Source organism: Manis pentadactyla, chromosome 6 (assembly GCF_030020395.1).
Source record: "Manis pentadactyla isolate mManPen7 chromosome 6, mManPen7.hap1, whole genome shotgun sequence".
Taxonomy (NCBI): Eukaryota; Metazoa; Chordata; class Mammalia; order Pholidota; family Manidae; genus Manis; species Manis pentadactyla.
The window spans coordinates 139,911,794-139,933,464 of record NC_080024.1 but is presented as its reverse complement, the minus strand read 5'-3'; the positions used below and the strand labels follow the sequence as shown (position 1 = coordinate 139,933,464).

Here is a 21,671-nt window from a genome sequence, read left to right as displayed (position 1 = left end):
ATTCACATATTCACAAAAACCTTCCATCTTCCAGAGGCACTAGGAAATTTAGTGAAAGGTAACTTGATTAAGCAAGTGTCTTTCAACATCTTCATAATCAACTGCTAAGGCAGCCTCTTCTATACACGGGGTAGAAATGTCCTCGTTACTCAGCAAAACCTAAATAACAATAGGCTGGAGCTTAGAAATAACTGTCAATTTAGGAGTTGACAACTAGCATCCAATTCATGTACCCAGGGACATCGTCACAAAAGTGGCACTGAAAGATCTCAGTGAAGAGTGGCACTTGAATAACAAAAGTTCTAAAAAATGACTTACACAGTAATTAATCAAAAACTAACTCAAAAGCAATTTTCTTTTATGATAGATTACTAATCGACTTGCTAATGATCCATCTAATTTATCTTAATATTCCAATGATAGAGTTCAGACATATAGATCATCTATTTTAACCCTGCCATTTAACAATGAAAAAAACAATGCCCCAGGAGGAAAACTGACACCACCAGTTTAATAATTGTGGTCAGGACCTCTCTGCTGTCTTCAGGATAGTAGTCATCCATCTGTCCCAGCTTGGGATGAAGAAAGGCAAACAGTCCACTAGAGATTCCATTAGATCTCCTTTTGAAAACGAAGAGAAGCAAGTAAATCAAGTCCCAGAATTACAAAGGGATGGGAAGATATCTTGGGAATGCTTATTCCTGGGCTCACACTAGACTAACTAAATCCCAGGGGGGTTGTACTCTGTTTAGGTGACTCATGCACACCAAAGTCTGAAAACCACTATCTTAGAAAATGTCTTAAAGAAGAGTGACGGAATCCTCTGAAATATTTAGGTGTGGTTTTTTATTCATTCAGTAAATGTTTATTCAGAATGTACTACATACATTTTTCTGGACAGTGGGAATTTCCATAGCAATAAATAAAACAGACAAGCAATTGTCATATTGGAGTTTACATTCTAGTCTTATTACAGTTTATAATTCATGTAGCATTTAACTTTTGATTATAAATTTCAAACTTCATTTAAATAATACTAGTTTTATTGTGGGCAATACTGTTTTTGTAAATGTACGTAACTACATTTGAGTTAAAAGGACCCAAGACATTTAGGTCAAATTCCAATGAATGAAAGTGAACTCTTACTTCAGCCTGTTTGTCCCTTGCAGTGACAGGAGGTCATCTGTCTTCTAGGGTTCAATATTCCTTTCTGTGTGAACTCTCCTGCTAGATCATTCTTCTCTATGTTGAGTCAAAGTCTTCCTCTCAATAACTTCAGTCTGTTTGGACTGGTTCTGTTTACTGAAGAGATATAAAAAATAAATCAAATTCTTCTCCCAAATAGTAAGTATTGATTACTTTGGCAATACAATTATATTCAAGATTTTTTTAAATCTACTTGTTAAAAGACAAAAGTTAGTCATTTGACTTTCACCTAAATCCAATTATTTTTAATTACTAAGAAGCCAAAAAGGAAAAAAGAAAAACATAGCACCATAGCACCATCTGTTGTTGCAACATGTCCCTGCAGCCTCCTAAATGGATCTTGACAAGTCAGTCCTAAATGGCATCACTTTTCAGAACTATTACTGACATTTACTATGGAGATGTGTGCTTTACAAGTGGGTGCCTTCTCTGATCATAATTTAATCTTCATAACCCTTCCAAAATTAAGGGTTATTATCCCCATGTCCTTGATGAAACATCAAATTTTAAAGAAATATTTAATCAGTCCCAAGCTAAGTTTAGTGTATGAACTTGAGGTTGCCCCAATCCTTCATCCAACAATCATTTAATCAAGGTCAATAATTACAGTATACTTTTGTTCAGACTAATTGGGGGAAGGGAGCTGTACATTTTAAATCAGTAGATCTTATGATGTGAATTGTAACTTAATAAATCTGCTAGAAAAAAGGAATAGCAGGGAGGTGGTGAGTGGGGAATAAAAGGTTACTTAGAAGTGAATCAAAGAAATCATATAAAATGTTAAGAACAAAGATGCTGTTAACTTACCTCAGGATGCATCAGGGAGGCCTGGTTGTTAACAAGACAGGGATGGTATTGAGGATTGGTAACAGGCCATCCATGCGGGTAAAAGGAGCAGCGGTCTATTTCTAAATAATTGAAAGGCGTAGAAAACCCAGTCAAGGGTGCCGAACTTCCTATCCATGCAAACACTACAATATCTGATTGAGATTCAAGCAGATGAACTGCACTCAAGTGTCCCCATTAGGAAAGTCCATCTTCCCAACAGGTGCACTAAATACAGAAGCAGGAATCTGTCGAGTGCTGCGGACTTGCAGTCTTGGTCAGTCTGCCAGGAATCAGCAGGGCTGTAGACCCTAGAGCAAAGGTTCATTGGAAAGACCCAGACTTCAGGAATGGAGTCTTAGAAGAACACGGTAAAGCTACCACCACTATTGGAAAATAAGGGAATCAATTAGACACTCACCAGCAACTTGAAAGGGCCGTCAACTTACCAGAGGTTACAAACTCACTCACAGACGACTTAGGAGCTCCAGGGCCGCAACAGAGTTGTAAGATCTGGAGTTCTGGAGGAAATGGGGCTGAGCTTAAACCCCATAACCACAATGGCAGAAAAAGCGTCAGCACTGAGGCATCAAACCCTTGCTCAGGGCTGCAGTAAGGAATGCTGAGAGCAGAGAGGACCCGGTTGTCACAGCTTTCAAGAGCTTGGAAGTAGACACTCACTTAGCTAATCTGGTTTGAAGGTGGCAGAAGATGAGAGTATGAAGCATCCCTGCCCAACACCAGACTGGGGGCTGGAACACTCAAATAATTATTTTCTCTGATAATGTCAGTTCTGGAACTAGGGCACAAATTGGAGTAAGACCAAGGCTACAGGTTGAGGGTTTGGTGGATTCAACTGCAAGGACCAGAGAGCAGCTCAGGCAGGAAGGGAAGAATGGGGCGGGAAGTAGACATATTTGGAGTGATGTTTTCCAAAGAAAGCAAAAGATCATCGGGTGAAGAAGCAGGCCATAGCTTGGAGGAGATAAGTTCTGAATCAGACCTTAAAGGATATGTATGATGCACTTGGGATGGGAGAAGGGAGAAAGGAGGGTATTGTAGAAGAGAAAAGCAGCTAAGACAAACGCAGAGAGGAAGCCCTTTGGTTGAAGAAATTAATAAAGATTGGCCTGGGTATACAAAGAGGTGTTGTGAGAATGTAAAGAAAAGAGATTAAATATGCAAGTGAGAGAGTAGATGATGAGAACTTATAATTTTAAATCTAGAAGAGATGAGACTTCAAGAAAATAACATGGTCATTGTACTTGAAAGAAATACTGTTAGGGTGGGTCTGACCTCAGTGAAGGAGAAATGACTGTGTATCCCTGACATCATCTAAACAATAAAAGCAATAGTCATGGGACTGGTCATTTACCACATGTCAGGCTCTGTATTGAGTGCTTTCACTCAACACCATCTCTTACCAAAACCATTGCAAAAATCCCCTAATTGTTCTTTTTCCACTTTTCAATCCCCCAATCCCTTTCCCACAAAGCATTTATATTGTTCCATCTAAAACTAAAGTAGATATGCCAATGACATTTCCTCTTGGGAGAGGAAAATCACTAAAACTTAGCATAACCTACAGGACCCAAAATGAGTTAGCCACTGCTTACCTCTCAAGCTTCATTGTACCTCATTTATACAACACTATGTATTAGCCATGCTGCATTTTTTTAACTAGGCAATATTTCAAATATACAGAGATATAAAGAATTTTACATTAAACATCCATATGCCCATCACCCATCCTAAGAGATAAATCATTACATATGCAGACTATGGACTCCTCCAGATCAAGCCTTATACCTTTCTTCATAACAGAAGTAACCACTATCCTAATTCTTTATATTTTTATATATTTGCATATATTCCTAAATAATATAAAATAATATTTCATGTTTTTTCTTTATATAAGTATTGTCACACATTTTTTCTGGAAGTTTTTCCCCCAGTATTAAGCTAATTCCTTTATAAAAATACTACAAATTAGAATAGCTTAACATTAAAAAAAGATGACTTAACAGTTTAATTCCAATGCTAAAATCTTCATTTAGTAATACATTTTTATAATTGTTGCTATTCTCATTTACTGAACAAATATTATCTAATAGTTATCAGGTACACACACTTGTTTAACATAAAGGCCAGGTTCTGGCTTCAGGAAGCTTACTTAATATACTGTTGCTGTGATGAATTTATGTGTTTATTAAACAAACATACATTGAGCACCTACAGTGTGTTAAGCTGGGAGTATCTTCCATCTTTCACAAAGCAAATTTGTGATTGTTTACACAATGGATCTACTCCAGAACATTTCTCATCCTGATGAAAAGCAGAGATGTATAACCAGAAAATAGTAAGTTACATCTTTCTTTGAGAGAGAAAAGTCCACTCAGTTATATATTTAATAAATAATATGAAGAATTACTAATTGAAAAAATAATGGAGAAAGGAAAGAAATAGAATTAAATGGCTTTAATAAAGTTTTATTTTAATTGCATATATGCAGTAAGTAGGTTAGCAAAATGGTGGGAAATTACCTCTGCAGTACTGACTTGACAGACAGTTAAAAATTATTTATAATTAGCATAATGGCTTTAAAAATATTTGTTTTAAATTACTTGAAAAATAGATTTTTCCTTTTATGTAAGGAAAGCATTTTCATGCCCACTTGCAATCATGTGTGTATATGTCTGTACACTACACAGCCATCCTTTGTTTATAGGTAAAATTACCAACAACAAAAGACACTGACTTTTGTTAATGCTTAAAAGAATATTTACTGATTTCTGTTATTCTCAACAACAGCAACCAAAAGACATAAGAAGTTACAATGCCCTTCTGTGTTCACTACCCCAACTAGTGGTTATCAGTCTTATCTGTACACATTTTGAAAAATAAAGATTTCTGGCCCATTCTTGATTTTGATTCAGTAGAACTCAGTGGAAAGCAAGTATGGGTCACACATTGATTTATATTTGTCACTTACCAAGAACTCTAAATAACAGAATCCAAACTTGTAAGTTTATTACTATCTGTATTTTCTCCTATATTTCAGCGTATAACAGGTACAAGTAAATGTTTACTCAAAGTACTGAGTACTTTTATAAGATTACTGAAAAAAATAGGAGAAAACAAACTTTTTACTGAAAATATTGATAACATTTAAAAATATTAAATATCAAAATCATTTAAAAGACAAATTAAGTGAAAATAATTTTACATAATATAAAAAGAAAATATGGTAATAAATATATTTAACATGCCCTTACAATACAGAATATTCTTTTCCTATTATATATGGAATTTCTGTATTAAAGACTAAAACTTCGGAATAATAGAAGGCTGCATTCACATTTGATAACTTTTTATTTCATCATTAACAGCTTTCCAACACCAATATATATATATACACTGGATTTACTTTGTATGAAAATTGTATTATTTAAAACACCACAAAATAAAGACTCTCCACATTAAATAGTGAGGCCTAATAAATGGTAATGTTAAACCTAAATATTGTTATGGGGTGAAATTCCTTGTCATTGTGATGATACTTGAACTGGTTAAGTAAATCTTGCTTTAAAAGTGGTTATTTAGGTAGTTGTTTAGTTATAAGTTGGCAGTTACTGGCCATGGAATCACCTATGGCCCTAATAGTAGCTCTGGTTGTGGTCTGAGAGTGATGACAGGGAATGGTAGGATTTAATTTGCAGGCATCCCGTAACTACATTTGCAATGGAAGAGGTGATTATGAATTTGCCATTTCTGTCAAGGGTAGTGATAGTATGACTTAATGGATTTACTATAAATAGAGGCAGCATTTGGTTCTTTGAATAACATGTCAGTAGAAGTTACAGTGTTTATAGATTCAGGTGATAGGGCATCAAAGGGTTTAGTGAAGTTCTGTCTGTTACACTAGCATGTACAGTAGAAATGGTGAGGAAATAATGATGCATGGAAATGGTAGTATTACTGTAGGATCACTTGATGTGGTGGTCCCTATTATGAAATTTCAGTAGAAGTTATGGTAAAAGCATGTTTCATTGATGTAATGTTATTAATGTGGCTATGGATTCATTTGAAGGGGCAGTGGTATTGCTAACGGTATTGTAATAGTACACAGAAGTTGCCGCATTTTCTATTAACAGGTAATGTTGGTTATGGAGACTATAAATTCAGCTGACGTCATTATGGTGCTGTGATTCGAAAGTCAGTGGAGTTCGTAGCATCTGTGTTGATTTTATCTTTACTTGAGGTGGTGGCAGTGGGGGTTGAAGATGACACTTTAGTTTTGTAAGAAAACAGACTAGACTTAATCCCTGAGGTGGAGGTGACTATTGTAGGCCATATAAATTCAGTTGTAGAGCAGAGAGCAGTATCTGGAGATTTGGTTAAACCAATGAAAATTGTAGGTTCATTTGAAATGGGAATGAATCAATGTGAGTTGAAGTTGTTGGATGACTATGTAGATGTAGCTTCAAACTGTAGTAAAAGAATTACCACTGTGGATAAGAAAGACTTGAACTGCTGCTGTAATCTCATAATAGTATATTAAGTAAAATTTATGGCAATTGTAGACTCAGTTAATATGAACTTGAAAAAAATGGCTGTGGGTACAGTTGAAATGATAATTGTACTTGTGGTAATGCACTCAATTGAAAGGACAGTGACTGCAGTTTATGTGGTAGATTCAGATTAAAAGTATTGGTCACTGTTACGCTGCTGGTTCAGATGAAGGGGTGACTATTATGATGGTTGTTGATTTGTAGAAGTGGTAGTGGCAACTATTAGGGTTGTAGCTTTACTGGTACTACTTAGTGGCAGTCATTGTGGGAGGCTTCACTAGAAGTGGTGGGTGCAGTTGTGTTTGCATATTCAGTAGAGGTGGTAGTAATGGCTGTGGTTATAGCCTCAATGGTGGTACTGGCAGCTGTTGTGGTAATCAGTTCAGCTGAAGTGGCTGCTACTGCTGTGGTTGTAGATTCAGAGGTGGCAGTGGTGAACACTATGGTTATAACCTCAGTGGTAGCACTGGCAGTTGTGGCAGTCAGTTTGGTTGAAGAAGTGGCTGTTTGTGGTCATTGTAGGTTCAGTATGAAAGGTAATGATGGCCATTCCAATTACAGCCCAAGTGGTAGTAGTGCCAGTTGTTGTGGTACTCAGTTCAGCTGAAATAGTAGCAGCAATGATGCTTGTAGGTTATGTAGAAGCTGCAGTGGTGGCTCCTGTGGTTGCAGTTGCAGTGGTGGTGCTGGCAGTTGTGGTAGTCAGTTCAGTTGTAGTTGTGGCTGCTGTAGTTCTGGGTTCAGTGGAAGCTGTGGTTGTAGCCTCAGTGGTAGTGCTGCCAGTTGTTGTGGTAGTCGGTTGAGTTGTAGTGGTGGCCTCTGTGGTTGTGGTTTCACTGGAAGTTGTCGTGGCAGCCTCTGTGGTTGTAGCCTCAGTGGTAGTACTGGTAGTTGTGGTAGTCGGTTCAGTTGTAGTGGTGGCTGCTGTGGTTGTGGGTTCAGTGGAGGCTGTGGTTGAGGCTTCTGTGGTGGTAGCCTCAGTGCTCGTGCTGGCAGTGGTTGTGGTAGTCAATTCAGTTGTAGTGGTGGGTGCTGTGGTTGTAGGTTCAGTAGTGGTACTGGTAGTTGTGGTAGTCGGTTCCGTTGTAGTGGTGGTTGCTGTGGTTGTGGGTTCAGTGGAGGCTGTGGTTGAGGCCTCTGTGGTGGTAGCCTCAGTGGTCGTGCTGGCAGTTGTGGTAGTTGGTTCAGTTGTGGTAGTTGCTGCTGTGGTTGTGGGTTCAGTGGAGGCTGTGGTTGAGGCCTCTGTGGTGGTAGCCTCAGTGCTTGTGCTGGCAGTGGTTGTGGTAGTCAATTCAGTTGTAGTGGTGGGTGCTGTGGTTGTAGGTTCAGTGGAAGCTGTGGTGGTGGCCTCTGTGGTTGTAGCCTCAGTAGTGGTACTGGTAGTTGTGGTAGTCAGTTCCGTTGTAGTGGTGGGTGCTGTGGTTGTGGGTTCAGTGGAAGCTGTGGTGGTGGCCTCAGTGGTTGTGCTGGCAGTTGTTGTGGTAGTCAGTTCAGTTGTAGTGGTGGGTGCTGTGGTTGTGGGTTCAGTGGAAACTGTGGTGGTGGCCTCTGTGGTTGTAGCCTCAGTGGTTGTGCTGGCAGCTGTGGTGGCTGCTGTGGTTGTAGCCTCTGTGGTGGTAGCCTCAGTGGTTGTGCTGGCAGTTGTTGTGGTAGTCGCTTCTGTTGTAGTGGTGGGTGCTGTGGTTGTGGGTTCAGTGGAAGCTGTGGTGGTGGCCTCTGTGGTGGTAGTCTCAGTGGTTGTGCTGGCAGCTGTTGTGGTAGTCAGTTCAGTTGTAGTGGTGGGTGCTGTGGTTGTGGGTTCAGTGGAAACTGTGGTGGTGGCCTCTGTGGTTGTAGCCTCAGTGGTTGTGCTGGCAGTTGTTGTGGTAGTTGCTTCTGTTGTAGTGGTGGCTGCTGTGGTTGTGGGTTCAGTGGAAGCTGTGGTGGTGGCCTCTGTGGTTGTAGCCTCAGTGGTTGTGCTGGCCGTTGTGGTGGCTGCTGTGGTTGTAGCCTCTGTGGTGGTAGCCTCAGTGGTTGTGCTGGCAGTTGTTGTGGTAGTCGCTTCTGTTGTAGTGGTGGGTGCTGTGGTTGTGGGTTCAGTGGAAGCTGTGGTGGTGGCCTCTGTGGTTGTAGCCTCAGTGGTTGTGCTGGCAGCTGTGGTGGCTGCTGTGGTTGTAGCCTCTGTGGTGGTAGCCTCAGTGGTTGTGCTGGCAGTTGTTGTGGTAGTCGTTTCTGTTGTAGTGGTGGGTGCTGTGGTTGTGGGTTCAGTGGAAGCTGTGGTGGTGGCCTCTGTTGTTGTAGTCTCAGTGGTGGTACTGGCAGTTGTTGTGGTAGTCGCTTCTGTTGTAGTGGTGGGTGCTGTGGTTGTGGGTTCGGTGGAAGCTGTGGTGCTGGCTCCTGTGGTTGTAGCCTCAGTTGTGGTGCTGGCAGTTGTGGTAGTCGGTTCCGTTGTAGTGGTGGATGCCGTAGTTGTGGGTTCACTGGAAGCTGTGGTGGTGGCCTCTGTGGTTGTAGCCTCAGTGGTTGTGCTGGCCGTTGTGGTGGCTGCTGTGGTTGTAGCCTCAGTGGTGGTACTGGCAGTTGTTGTGGTAGTCGCTTCTGTTGTAGTGGTGGCTGCTGTGGTTGTAGGTTCAGTGGAAGCTGTGGTGGTGGCCTCAGTGGTTGTGCTGGCAGTTGTGGTCGTTGGTTCAGTTGTGGTGGTGGCTGCTGTGGTTGTAGATTCAGTGGAAGCTGTGGTTGAGGCCTCTGTGGTGGTAGCCTCAGTGGTCGTGCTGGCAGTTGTGGTAGTCACTTCAGTTGTAGTGGTGGGTGCTGTGGTTGTGGGTTCAGTGGAAGCTGTGGTGGTGGCCTCTGTGGTGGTAGCTGCAGTAGTTGTGCTGGAAGTTGTGGTCATTGATTCAGTTGTAGTGGTGGCTGCTGTGGTTGTGGATTCAGTGGAAGCTTTGGTGGTGGCCTCTGTGGTTGTAGCCTCAGGGGTCATGCTGGCACTTGTGGTGGCTACTGTGGTTGTAGATTCAGTGGAAGCTGTAGTGGTGGCCTCTGTGGTGGTAGCCTCAGTGGTAGTGCTGGCAGTTGTTGTGGTAATTGGTTCAGTGGCTGCTGTAGTTATGGGTTCAGTGGAAGCTGTAGTAGTGCTGGCAGTTGTAACTGGTTCAGTTGTAGTGGTGGCCTCTGTGGTTGTAACCTCAGTGGTAGTGATGGCAGTTCTGGTGGTTAGCGTAGTTGAAGGGGTGGCTGCTGTGGTGGTTGTAGTTTCAGTAGAGGTGATAGTTGTGGCTGCTGTGGTGGTAGCCTCAGTGGCAGTACTAGTAGTTGTAGGGGTAGTCAATATACTTGAAGTGGTGGTTACTGTGGTGGTCGTAGGTTCAACTGAAGTAGATGATGTTAAAGTAGTAGGAACTATAGCTTCAGAACTAGTAGATGAGGTTGTTCCAGTTGTAGGTGAGGTTGTCCCATGGTTTTGGGGAAGTTGAATAACAATGGAAGCATTACTATTTTTCCCATTATACACCAGACACACTATGAGTACTCCAATTGCTGTTGTTATCACACAGGCTAAGAGACAAGCCAGGAAGATTTTCCACAGAGACCAGTCACTGAAGAAATTTCGTGTCACCTGTAAAGGATATAACTAAAAGTACTTAAAATAGGTTTCAAGAAAATTAATGCCATTGATAATCCTTTTTATATTTAGATTACTTTATGGAAAGAATTTATAAACATAAAAAGTACCTAATAGCATATTATAATATATATTGACTTAAATTTAAGTTTTCATTTAGGAAAGACTTGGTCCTTGTATTGTCTTTAATATGGGAACAAAGCAATTTCTACTGACCTTTCATACTTTCTTTTAATTTGTCTTTATTTCAAACTAAAAAATAATAATAAGTATCTTTTTAATAACTCCTTATTCCTCCCACTGTCAAAAGGAGTATCCATATATATGTGTGGATGATTGTTGTATACAGTGAATTGGAGGGACCTAAAAGATCATCTGATTAAATTTTCCTACCCTTCTGGCCTATCAGAAATTTGGCTGCTTTGGAGTCTTCCATTGTAACTGCATTAATTAATGGCTTATCAAATTTTCTAGCAAACTTTTCACACAGATTAGTGTTCAGCAGCATGAAATGTGGAGTCTGAAAATATTTGTTGAAATCTAGCTTCTGCTATCACCAGCTATTTTCATTGGGTAAGATACTTACCTCTTTGATCTTATTCTTTCATCCATAAAAATCTATCTGATAAGATTAGAATAAGGATTAAAACTTTTAAAAAGTAAAATTACTTTGCAAACTCCCCAAAGTACCATGCCTATATGTATATATGTGTGTGTACACATATATAGACATTTATGCATACACAGAAATATATATAATTTGTTATTGTAGAGGAATCATTGCATAATGTAAAATATTTAAGTTTTGAGCTCAGCAAGTCTTGAATTTAATCCCATACCATTAATATTCTGAGCAAATTTCTTAACTTGTCTAATTCTCAACCTCCCTTACAGCCTTATATCAAAAGTAGGGATACTAATATCTACCTCCAAGTATTGTTAAGAAAATAAGAATAAAAAATGTCTTGCATAATTAGATTTTTATGGAAGACAATGCATTTTAGTAATTAAGAGCATAGGCATCAGAATCTAACAGATTTAGGTTTAAATACTAACTCTACCTTTTACTAAATGGATGATGACATTTGGAAATTTGCATTATCTTGCAAAGCCTTGATTCTCTCACATGGATAATATCACCTATTTCACAGGGTAGCTGTAAATAAATTAGAAACAGTGTGGGTAATGTTTTCCTAGCATTAATAGACTCAAAGACACTGAGAAGTGACTGGTGATTACTATGGGGGAGGAGTTGAGGTGGATGGGTGGGAGGTTAAGGGGGATAAAGAGGCACAAAAATCTCAATCATAATGTAAGTTGGTCCCAAGTAGGGCAGCAAGAATACAATAAATGGTTCCACAACATCTTTCTACGTTGACAGATAATAACTGTACTAGTGGGGGTTAAGGATTTAATTATGTGTTTAACTGTTTTTTTTAATAATGTGTTTAACTGTTGAATCACTGTGTTGTATACTTGAAACCAAGATGATATTGTATATTAACTATACTACAATTAAGAAAAAACTTAAAACATTCAAAAAATTGATTTCACTAACTAGCTTAATATTATCCCTTATGACTGAAAGCAAATCACTAAGGCAAATAAACACAGATGTCTTTGGGGCATGCAGAATAGCTCTTAAATGTCCTAAAATGTGAACAATAAACCCTAGTCTGGGTGAGAGCAGCATCCACTAGGCAACCGAGCAGTGCTAGGGCATTGAGCACCAAGGCTGTGGGAATTCAGAGCACCAACTCTAAGAGCCCAAAGCCAAATAACATCTCCTGCCCCATGTTATTAGGGCCTTTGAAAGAAAGTCGAAAAGGAAGGGAAGGAAGGACCACACTCACATCTCAGATATGAGAAGCAATTACCCTCATTTTCCATTTGAATCTTTAAAAAGAGGAGCAAAAATAATAGAAACTCATCTTAACCTCACCTCAGACCTGTGCTCCAGTGCTATTACTGCCACTAACTGGCTGTGTGAATCCTTACAAACATTATAACTTGCTAGACCACATTGTTTTCCACCTGTGGCTAAGTAAGGCACTTAAAATAACTTTCAGCTCTCTGATTGGTCTTATTTGTTTGAACTTATCAGAAACATATTCTCTAAATAATTCCTATCTATCAAAAGCATTCTGACATAAAGAGTTTATTCTCTTTTGTCAGCATCTCTCCAAACTGTCGCTATAGCAGAATTAACCAGGGGAGGGGTGTAGTTTAGAGCTAAAAGCATTGAACCAAACTTCCAAGCATCATCAATCAGTCCAAATCAAGTTTTCGCCTTGTGGGGAAGACTCAGAGATCAGACCTTAAGGTGAAGAAAAGAAAATAACAACAGGTCAGTAATAGAGGAAATCTGATTCTAGGCACCAAACCAAGGTGGTACTAAATGTCTCCAAGTCAAGGTTGAAAACACATGAGGTCAGAACCAGGAGGCTAATGAAGGCTCACAATCAGGCTCAGAGGCAGGAAGGGAAGGACAGTGAAGCAGCTCATGCACAGACTAGGGCCCCAGGGCCTTCACACATAACCTCATCTTCCACTGAGCCAGAGTTAGTTACATTGTCGTTCACTGCCAAATAATTTGCTGCCATCATCTACTCAGTTCTCCAAACAAAATAAGCCAAAACTGCTTCATTTTCTTTGACCCTTTTTATTTTTTCTAAACACTTTACATGTTTTTCTTTCCATCAAGATCATTAGCTCCTTAAGTGAAAAGCCCCATAAGAACTACCTCTTTTGCATTGCCTCTTAGTAACTTGACACATTCAAAAAATGCTGCATATTTTTCAAAAGAACAATGTTAATGTTTACCAGTTGAATGTTTTTCCTCCAAAATACTAGTTCAAGAGCACTTCCACATGGATTACATCATAACTCAGAGAAACAGTATTGCCCCAAATATTACCTGGCAATGTTGAAATTCTCTGTTTGGAAAGTCTGAGTGTTCAAGGGTCCCTGTGTTAGTGCAGACACCAGTTAAATTGGTACTAACATCACCAGTTAAATTAGTTGATGTCTGAAACTGACATGCTGAACTGTGAGCTTCTTGGTTTCCTGGATTCAAGAATGGCTGTATATAGAAGAGAATGGGAAAAAGAAAGTAAGAGGCTACCGTATTTGATGCCTAAAGTAATATAATTCTGACAAACATATATCAGATTATGACATATTATGACATTTTTGATCAAATAAATTCATCTGAAACCTGAATGAAGGAATAAATGAATAAATTCATGATATTTCTTCTCAAAATAGGAAATCTAGTTTGATCATCATAAGTTATGTTTAATTATTTTACATAAATTGATGTTAAAATCCAGGTATAGGCATTATCTTTCATCCTCATCATATTAATGCATTTCTTAAATATCAGTATGTTGCACACTGGTGTAAGGAAATCTTTTTTTTTTTTTAAATCCCACAGTGAAAATTCTGGAGACCTTAAGACATATCAAAAACACCTTTTGGATTATATATAAAATGAGAAAATCAAGATCTAAAGAGTGATGTGAGATTCTGGGCACAGTAAATTGCAATAGGCTACTTCTGCCATACAATCAATCAATCAGTAATAGAGAAACTTTGAAATAAATGAAACTTTGATTATTTAAATTTTAAAAAGGAAAAAACTTTTCCAAAGTGATCTAACAATCATAAGCTATTTTCTTTTCTAGGGGCATCTATTGATTCTGAGTATGAACTGAGGTTCTGACTACCAAAGAAGTCAGCAAAACTTTTTATGCTCATGTGAGGCTGGTATGACATTAGAAAATAATGAAACCTCAGCACAAGGCTTTTGTAATGTTCTGGGATAGCTCTGGAGGCTGGAGGCAGAGTAGTCTCCACCAGTACCATAGTGAATGATAAATATAAAATTCTGCTAGAAGAAAGGCAACTGGCTCCCCCTCTAGGATATTTGTCAGATTTTGATGATGCCTGGCATAGAGAGTTTAAAAATTGACCTTAAGACCTCTGAAGGTCAGTCTCTCAAGAATATAGATATAAACATTCTAAATAATCTAACAGTAAGTTAAATCCAAAAATATATAAAAAGATTAAAAAATTATGACCGAGTAAGGTCTACCTCAGGAATACAAGTTTTTAACATTCAAAACAGTTAATAAAATTCACCACATTAACAGGAACAAAGGAGAAAAGGGAGTAAAAGTCAACAAATGTACATATGTCAAAAAATGCAGAAAGAGTTTGGCAAAATTCAAAATCATTTATGATAAAATTTCATAGCAAACTAATAACAGAAGGGATATCATAAATTAATAAAGCATAGCTCCATAAAACCTAATGCTAACCTTATAATTAATGGTGAAACACTTCATGCTTTCCCCCTGAATTTGGGAATAACACAAGATCTTCCCTTTTACCACTTCCTTTCAACATTATAAATTGGAGGTCTTAGCCAGTGCATTAAGAAAACAAAATGAAAGTTTTAAAATTTGAAAAAAGAGAATAATGACATCATTGTATTCACAGGAAATCCAAAAGAATCTACAAACAAAATATTATAATGAATAAATGAAGTAATGAGGTCACTGGTTACAAGGTAAATATATAAAACTCAACTGGATTTGTATATAATAGTAAGAAAACATTTGAAATTGAACTTCATATGCCATTCAAAACAACACAAAAAACATCCAGAAATAAATCTCAAAATAAATGTACTCAATCTCTACATTAAAATCTAAGATCACTGTTATAAAGTTATAGAGGGTCAAAATAAATGGAGAAATAAGCCATGCTCAAAAAATGGAAAAACTTGGGTAGTAAGATGTTAATTCTCACAAATTAATATATAGACTCTATAATCTCCCAATCAAAACTGCAGAAGTAGTTTTACAGAAATCAACAAGCTGATTCTAAAAATATAACTTGGAGATAACTTGAAGAGTAATGATGAAGTACTACCAAATTTTAAGATTTACTATATATAAAATTAGAATGTCAAGACAGCGTAGTAGTGGTACAGGAATAGATAAACAGAACAATGGAACAGATTAGAGTCCTGAAACAGACCCACAAATATAAAGTCTCCTGATTTACAAAAAAGGCCTCAAATCAGTAGAGACAGGATCTTAACAATTATCTGTGCAGAAAAAACTTCCATATAAAAAAATTTTTGATCCTATTTCCCACCATACATAAAAATAAATTCTAAATGGATCATAGACCTAAATGTATGAGTAGACAATCAAGTTTCCAGGTAAAAACATAGGACAGTATCTTCATGTTCTTAGAATAGGCAAAGATTTGTTAAGCAGAATACTGAAAGCATAATCATAAAAGAAAAGACTGACAAAATTCACCAAAACATGCCTATAAAAAAATGAAAAAGCAAGCCACTGGTTGGAAGAAAGGAGACGCAGTAAGTCTAACAAACATGAACTCATATCCAATATATAGATAAAGAACTATTTCCAATCATAAGCAAAATCCAGACAACCCCATTTTAAAAGGTAAAAGAAAACTTAATACATACTTCAAAAAAGAGGCTGTAAATGATTGGCAGATGGTAGCAGTCAGATTTCACTGTTGGAATGGAAGTTTGCAGAGAAGCAAGGGGAGGAGGTTAGAATAATCCATGTGGTATAGGACTAAAGCTGGATTTATCAGTATGAACTACTGTTTAGCTTAATATAAATACAGAGGGCTACATATAGCAAAACTCATAGGTATGTATATACATGGTGGTTAATATACACATATATATGTCCATCCTTTGACAACTGAGAGACCTGGAAGGAACAGTATACTAGTAGCAACAAGAACTTCATCTTGGTTTCTGATACCATTTTCCAATTAAAGGAACCAGGGATCCTGGAAAAATGGCCAATTCTAGGGCTGGAGCAGGAAAAATACAAAATGAGTCTAGGGCATCTTATAGTACCTAAGAGTAAGGAAATCCCCCATGTTCCACTGAAACAACACCACAATTATGGGGGTATGTCACTATGTCAAAGGGACAGAGGAGCCAACTGAAAGAGCTCTCAACGGCCAAAGTATCAATAATTTGAGCAAAAAAAATTAAGTAAGTATTGGATTATAACCCAAAGAATGAAATAAATATCCATGAATCCATACTCATATAAATAAATAATTGAATAAATAAATAAATGAGAGAGAAAAGACAAATCTCCTATGCAAATTTCCAGATGACTGATATAAATGCTATATCCTCAAAGAATATAACTCCCCACTCTTTAAGTTGGGATTGAACAGTGACTTCCAAAGACTATAGTATGGAAAGGGGGGTTGTGGGGTAGGGGAAAGAGCAACTTTAAAGTGAAGAAACATGCCAAATACTATCTCAGCCAGGTAATCAAATTCAACCTCAGCAATGGTAAGTCAAGTTGATAATAGGTACTGTTGATATGTGATGAGAATGGCACTTTGCCTCTGTGGTCTTCCCCCCAAAAACCCACAAGCTCAGTGTAATCATGAAAAAAAGAATCAAACAAATCCAAGTTGAGGGAAATTCTACAAAATATCTGATCAGTACTCCTCAAAATTATCAAAGTCATCAAAAACAAGTAAAGTCTGAGAAACTGTCACAGCCAAGAGAAGGCTAAGGAGTCATGACTAAATGTAATGTTATCTGGGATGGGATTCTGGACAGAAAAGGGTCATTAAGTAAAAACTAAGAAAGTTTGATTAAAGTACAGACTTTAGTTAATAATAATATATCAATATTGGTTTGTTAGTTGTATCAAATGTACTGTATTAATACAATAATAGGGAAAACTGGGGGCTGTACTGTGGTTGCAACTTTCTATAAGTCTAAAAGTATTATTAAAAATAAAATTTTTCAAAGCAGTAACAAAGTTACATTATTCAGGTTATAGTGCCCAGAATTTGTAAAGCTAGTAAGTACAATACCCATTTGTCCACAAGTTCCCCTACCAGAATGGGTTCCATTCTAATTACTGATGCCATCCTCTTTTCAAGGGAACTAGGCAGTCCGTGAAAGTATGGAAAGCAAGTCATTTAGAAAGCTCTCCACATGCATGTTCTAGTTTCTTTTTGTTTTTTTTAACTCTTAGAGATTGTGATCTTCATTGGTAAGGTACAACAGACTTGTCTGAATTTAACAAAATAGGCAAAGATATATGTGATAATGATTAGAAGCTGGAAAATGGGTACAACCATATTCAACATAGTCTTTTTTTAGGTGGGTAGCACAAAGAAGAAAGGAAATGGTGTTGGGAGGATATAAACAAAAGAATTCACAAACTTGCAACAAGCAGTAAAAAAGCCATATTGATCTAATGTACAGCATGATTATAGACAACAGTACTTAACTATATATAATTATGTGATGTGATAAATGTTGCTACAACAGAAATCATATTACAATATATAAATACATCAAAGTAACACATTGCACTGATAAGGGGAATTTTAGTTAGTAGGGCATGGACAGACCTTAAATTTACACAATGTTGTATGTCAAATGTATACAATTAAAAAATAAATAAAAATTTCAACTATAACTGTAATGGTTTATTTCTTAAACTTGGTATTCAGTACATGCATGTCTATTATGCTATTCTTTAAATCTTTTAAATACATTTTGAATTTTAAAAAGTAAATTAATTAAAAGGGTGGGTTCAAATAAAAAAAGTTTTGGAGGTTAGATTTTCCTTGAAGTTAAAAGAAAAATAACCCCAGACACAGTTTTAAGAAAAACAAGAAGAGTAACCTGTTTTATATATTCATGGAAGTGAAAACTGTTACAAGTAAATTTGCTACAGCTGAAAAATAATAGCAGGGTTATCTAGAATTTTTTCCTAATAGGACAATAAGAATTTTACTTAAGTATAATCTCTCTTGATTATAATGATTAAAGACTCAATTCTAAATAGTTATTTAAAAGGCTATTGACATTGCTAGTTCAATTAATCTCTAAATTCTATTAAAACAATCAAACTAAATATGTGTACAGACATTGGGCATTGAGTGACAATAATTTAGAATAAAAGGGAGTATAATTACATTTAAATATAGTTAAGAAGAAATACAGTTGTACATAAAAAATTAGTTTTTTTTGAAGTCTATTTTTCTAAAGGTACAATGTCATGCCAAACAAATAGAGAATAGTTATGCAGTGATACTGAATAAGAGAAGATTTGATACACACAAGCACTTAAACAAATTTCCATCTGTTTTTAAATAGATAGCTTTGAGAAAACCAAAGATTTATAAAAGCTTTGTATTTCTGTATATTATTACTGTTGCTATCCTTCAACTTTTCAGTTTGCTTGTGGCTGGTGAGCAGGGACATTATTTGAACTTTCATAATTACATAGAAATTCACTGGCCAGATCAACTTGCCAGAATTCAAAATATTTAGAAGTAAGATAATGGGTGTCAACACAAGAGTGTAGAAGCCTAGATACTGGAGCTTTGGGGTTAATATCATTCTCACTGTCTCAGTTTCCTCTGTCTCTTAATAAAAGTAGAGTCTAAAGTTAAAATTCTGAGCAGCTGCGGGGCTATGAACTAGAGTTAATTGTATCTTGTAGAAGCCAATAGTCTCCATTATATAATCTCATATGCATTATCTAGGTTTCTGTAATAAAATTTTAAATTTTCTGCTCTGAACTTAAAAGAGATTAATTTTTCATTTCATGTTTCTTAAGAAGGAAAAAACAAACTCCTACATTTTCCTTTATTATGTGACTTTCAACAGCTATTTTAATCCATTGGTAAAAATAAACCTCAATGGGAAAAAACATGTCTCTACCATTATGTCCAAATATTCACATCTTAAATGAAACATTAAGTCAGTGATCAAGATACATGCATTTTACTTGAAAACTCTCAGTACTGTTTAAGAAAATCTTCAAGATGACTTATTCCTTACTAAAGGGATCTTGTGACCTGAGTATTTTGACACAGTGACAAGAGTTGCTAAGCTAGAAGGACCAGGACAAACATCCTTAGGAGAAGGGGTTACTGATCTAGATTCAAGAGAACAATTTATCTGTCTTATAACCTCCCTATTAGTGCACAGGAAAAAAATATTTTCCTCACAAAATGTAATTGTCCATTCAAACTTACCCTGATTTCATTCAGCACATTTCTATTCCTGTTTCCAATACGAAGAGCTCTAATCAGACGTGCAGTTACATAAACGGCAATCATAAAATACATAGTACTAAATTGTTTTTCTAAAAACATCAGTAATAGTCAAATAATATTACATACACTGAACTCTAATATTTCACCTGAATACAATTCTTTACCTAAAAAGAAATTCATCAGTAGTTATACAAAGACCAATCTTAAGGATTTGCTATATAATTTATTTCCTAGGCCTACACTTCATTTACAAGATTATCTTCATATTTTCAGATATGTAGAAATCATTGAATTCTGACAAATCTACATGACATTAAAAATCTAGGCAGTTAACAGAAAAATCTATGAATCACATTTAAAAAAACTATTAATGCAATCAAATACAGATGTATTAGCTTCTGCTGGAATTATGATAACTGCAGAAAATTATTTGAACAGGTTATTAAATTGTTACCCACAAAATTGCTAATATCTTAGATTAAGGAGAATGAAAATAAATTTCTCAATTATGTGTGTAATGATATACAGAAAAACATACAAGTTTTCTAATAAGTAGTAACAGAGTAGCTAAAAATTCACTTCCATGTAAAACTTTGATTATTAATTCCTTTTGAGGAAGAACCATGTTGTAATAAAAAAAGTGGAGTTGTATAAATAACAAAAACAAGACTCTGAGCTATCGGATACCACAGTGACAGCATCAATACTCACCAACTGTTTTCCAGAGTGTTCAATATTCACTATGTATTTCCCATGTTTTCTGTCCATTCTTGAGATGTCAATATCACAAGCTTAACTCTAGAAACATTTTTCATCCTGTTCATTGCCCTTTATACCTGCAACCTTGAGAAATAATTGAGTTGATTAAGACTAAATCTACGATGAGACATTGGTGTCAATGTGGATTAGACTAAATGATAAATAATTATTCTTTACAGGGGATCCACCTTAAAGGAAGAAGTGGGATGTTAAGCAGTTATGTAAGAATATAAGGAAATCAATCCCACCACTGTGATTACACTCTCAATACTCTTGTACCCGGCAGCACGCCTAGTAGAAAGAAACTACAATCATACAATTCTTTAACTCTCCTATCATGTCATTTCATAGAACGCTTTCTCCTGACTTCAGGAATAGCCCAGGACAGAAATCTGAAATAAGTGAATATTGCTGTTGCTTCTTTGTACTGACCAGACATGAACATCTTTTCCCTCTTATTGGCAACAACTTTTAGGCAGTCATGATCGGTGGATCAAGACTCATCAAGTCTTGACTTTCTTGGGTTCCTGCCCAGCTCTAAAACTTTTTCAAACTATTCTTTCTCCGCTTCTGGAAAAAAGTAATCTAACTTGGTTTATACTTCCTTAAGCCCCAATCCTACATAGGTAGTTGATCTGGTGAACTAATCTCTGTGAATACATTCACCAGGGTCCCTTTCTCTTCTGTTTCTCTGGGATCCATTTGGCATAGTTGCCCAGATTACTTCTGATTCTGTTTATAGTTAGTAACAGGACACTTCATCAAGCAGGGCTCTTCTGACTACAAATTATATTCAAAAGCGAAGGACTTTTTTATTATCTGTAGAAATATCTTTGGCAGGATCTGAGAGACAATTGGCAAGAATTAAATAATTTTTAACTTCAAATGAAAAGTTATCAAGTAGCTCCCAACACACGTATCCAGGGAGTCCCAAATAAAACTGGTGCAAAAAGTGGTTTGTGAATCACCTGAAGTCTACAAATCTCTCTTCACTACTAATTGATCCATAGATAACTTCTTACAAGTGAAGTAACAAAGACAAAGTAATTAGGCTTTTTTTGTTGAAAACACCTCATGTGACTCTTTTTATCTGATCAGATACTATCAGTTTTCAAAGACAAGAATTACCTGGTAATACAGCTGCCAGAGGTCTGAGGTCTTGTAGTTCAGCCCTGTCATTTTAAAGTTGAAGAAACTCGGTGTCCACAGAGGAGACATGATAAAACCAGCTGTGTGGCAGAACACGGCCAGGATCCTCTCAGTCTAGTCCCTCTCCATAACTGGCTCATTAATAATGAAGTTGTAGAAAGATGGATAGTCTAGTAGAAAGTCAAGCAAGTGTCCTTTTGAAAACAAAGTGAAACAATGATTTCAAAGACTTGGAGTTGCAAAGGATTCTAGATGGGATGCCTGTTATATACCTGAAGCCATCTGAGACTTACTAAACCAGACTTCAATGGGTAGGATCAGAGAGTCTGCTTTTAGCCAAATGCCAAGTAATCCTTTTTCAAAGAATATTTGAGAAATATTACATTAAACAACAATTTCAAGGGTGGTCATGGAGTGTCTTAATATCTTTAAGAGAGAAATTATACTTA

At 36.8% G+C, this 21,671-nt stretch overlaps 1 protein-coding gene across 1 annotated transcript; it reads right to left on the bottom strand.

Moving 5' to 3' along the window:
• Window positions 1-5,304: 5,304 nt before the first annotated feature.
• Window positions 5,305-21,410, bottom strand: LOC118928926 (mucin-2-like). The gene is made up of 5 exons (XM_057504340.1): window positions 21,202-21,410; window positions 20,026-20,157; window positions 13,101-13,285; window positions 12,081-12,099; window positions 5,305-10,197 (listed from the first exon to the last, which is right to left on the bottom strand). Exons 2-5 carry the CDS (start codon window positions 20,080-20,082, stop codon window positions 7,237-7,239), a joined length of 3,222 nt encoding a protein of 1,073 aa, XP_057360323.1. The 5' UTR covers window positions 20,083-20,157; window positions 21,202-21,410; the 3' UTR covers window positions 5,305-7,236.
• Window positions 21,411-21,671: the final 261 nt, after the last annotated feature.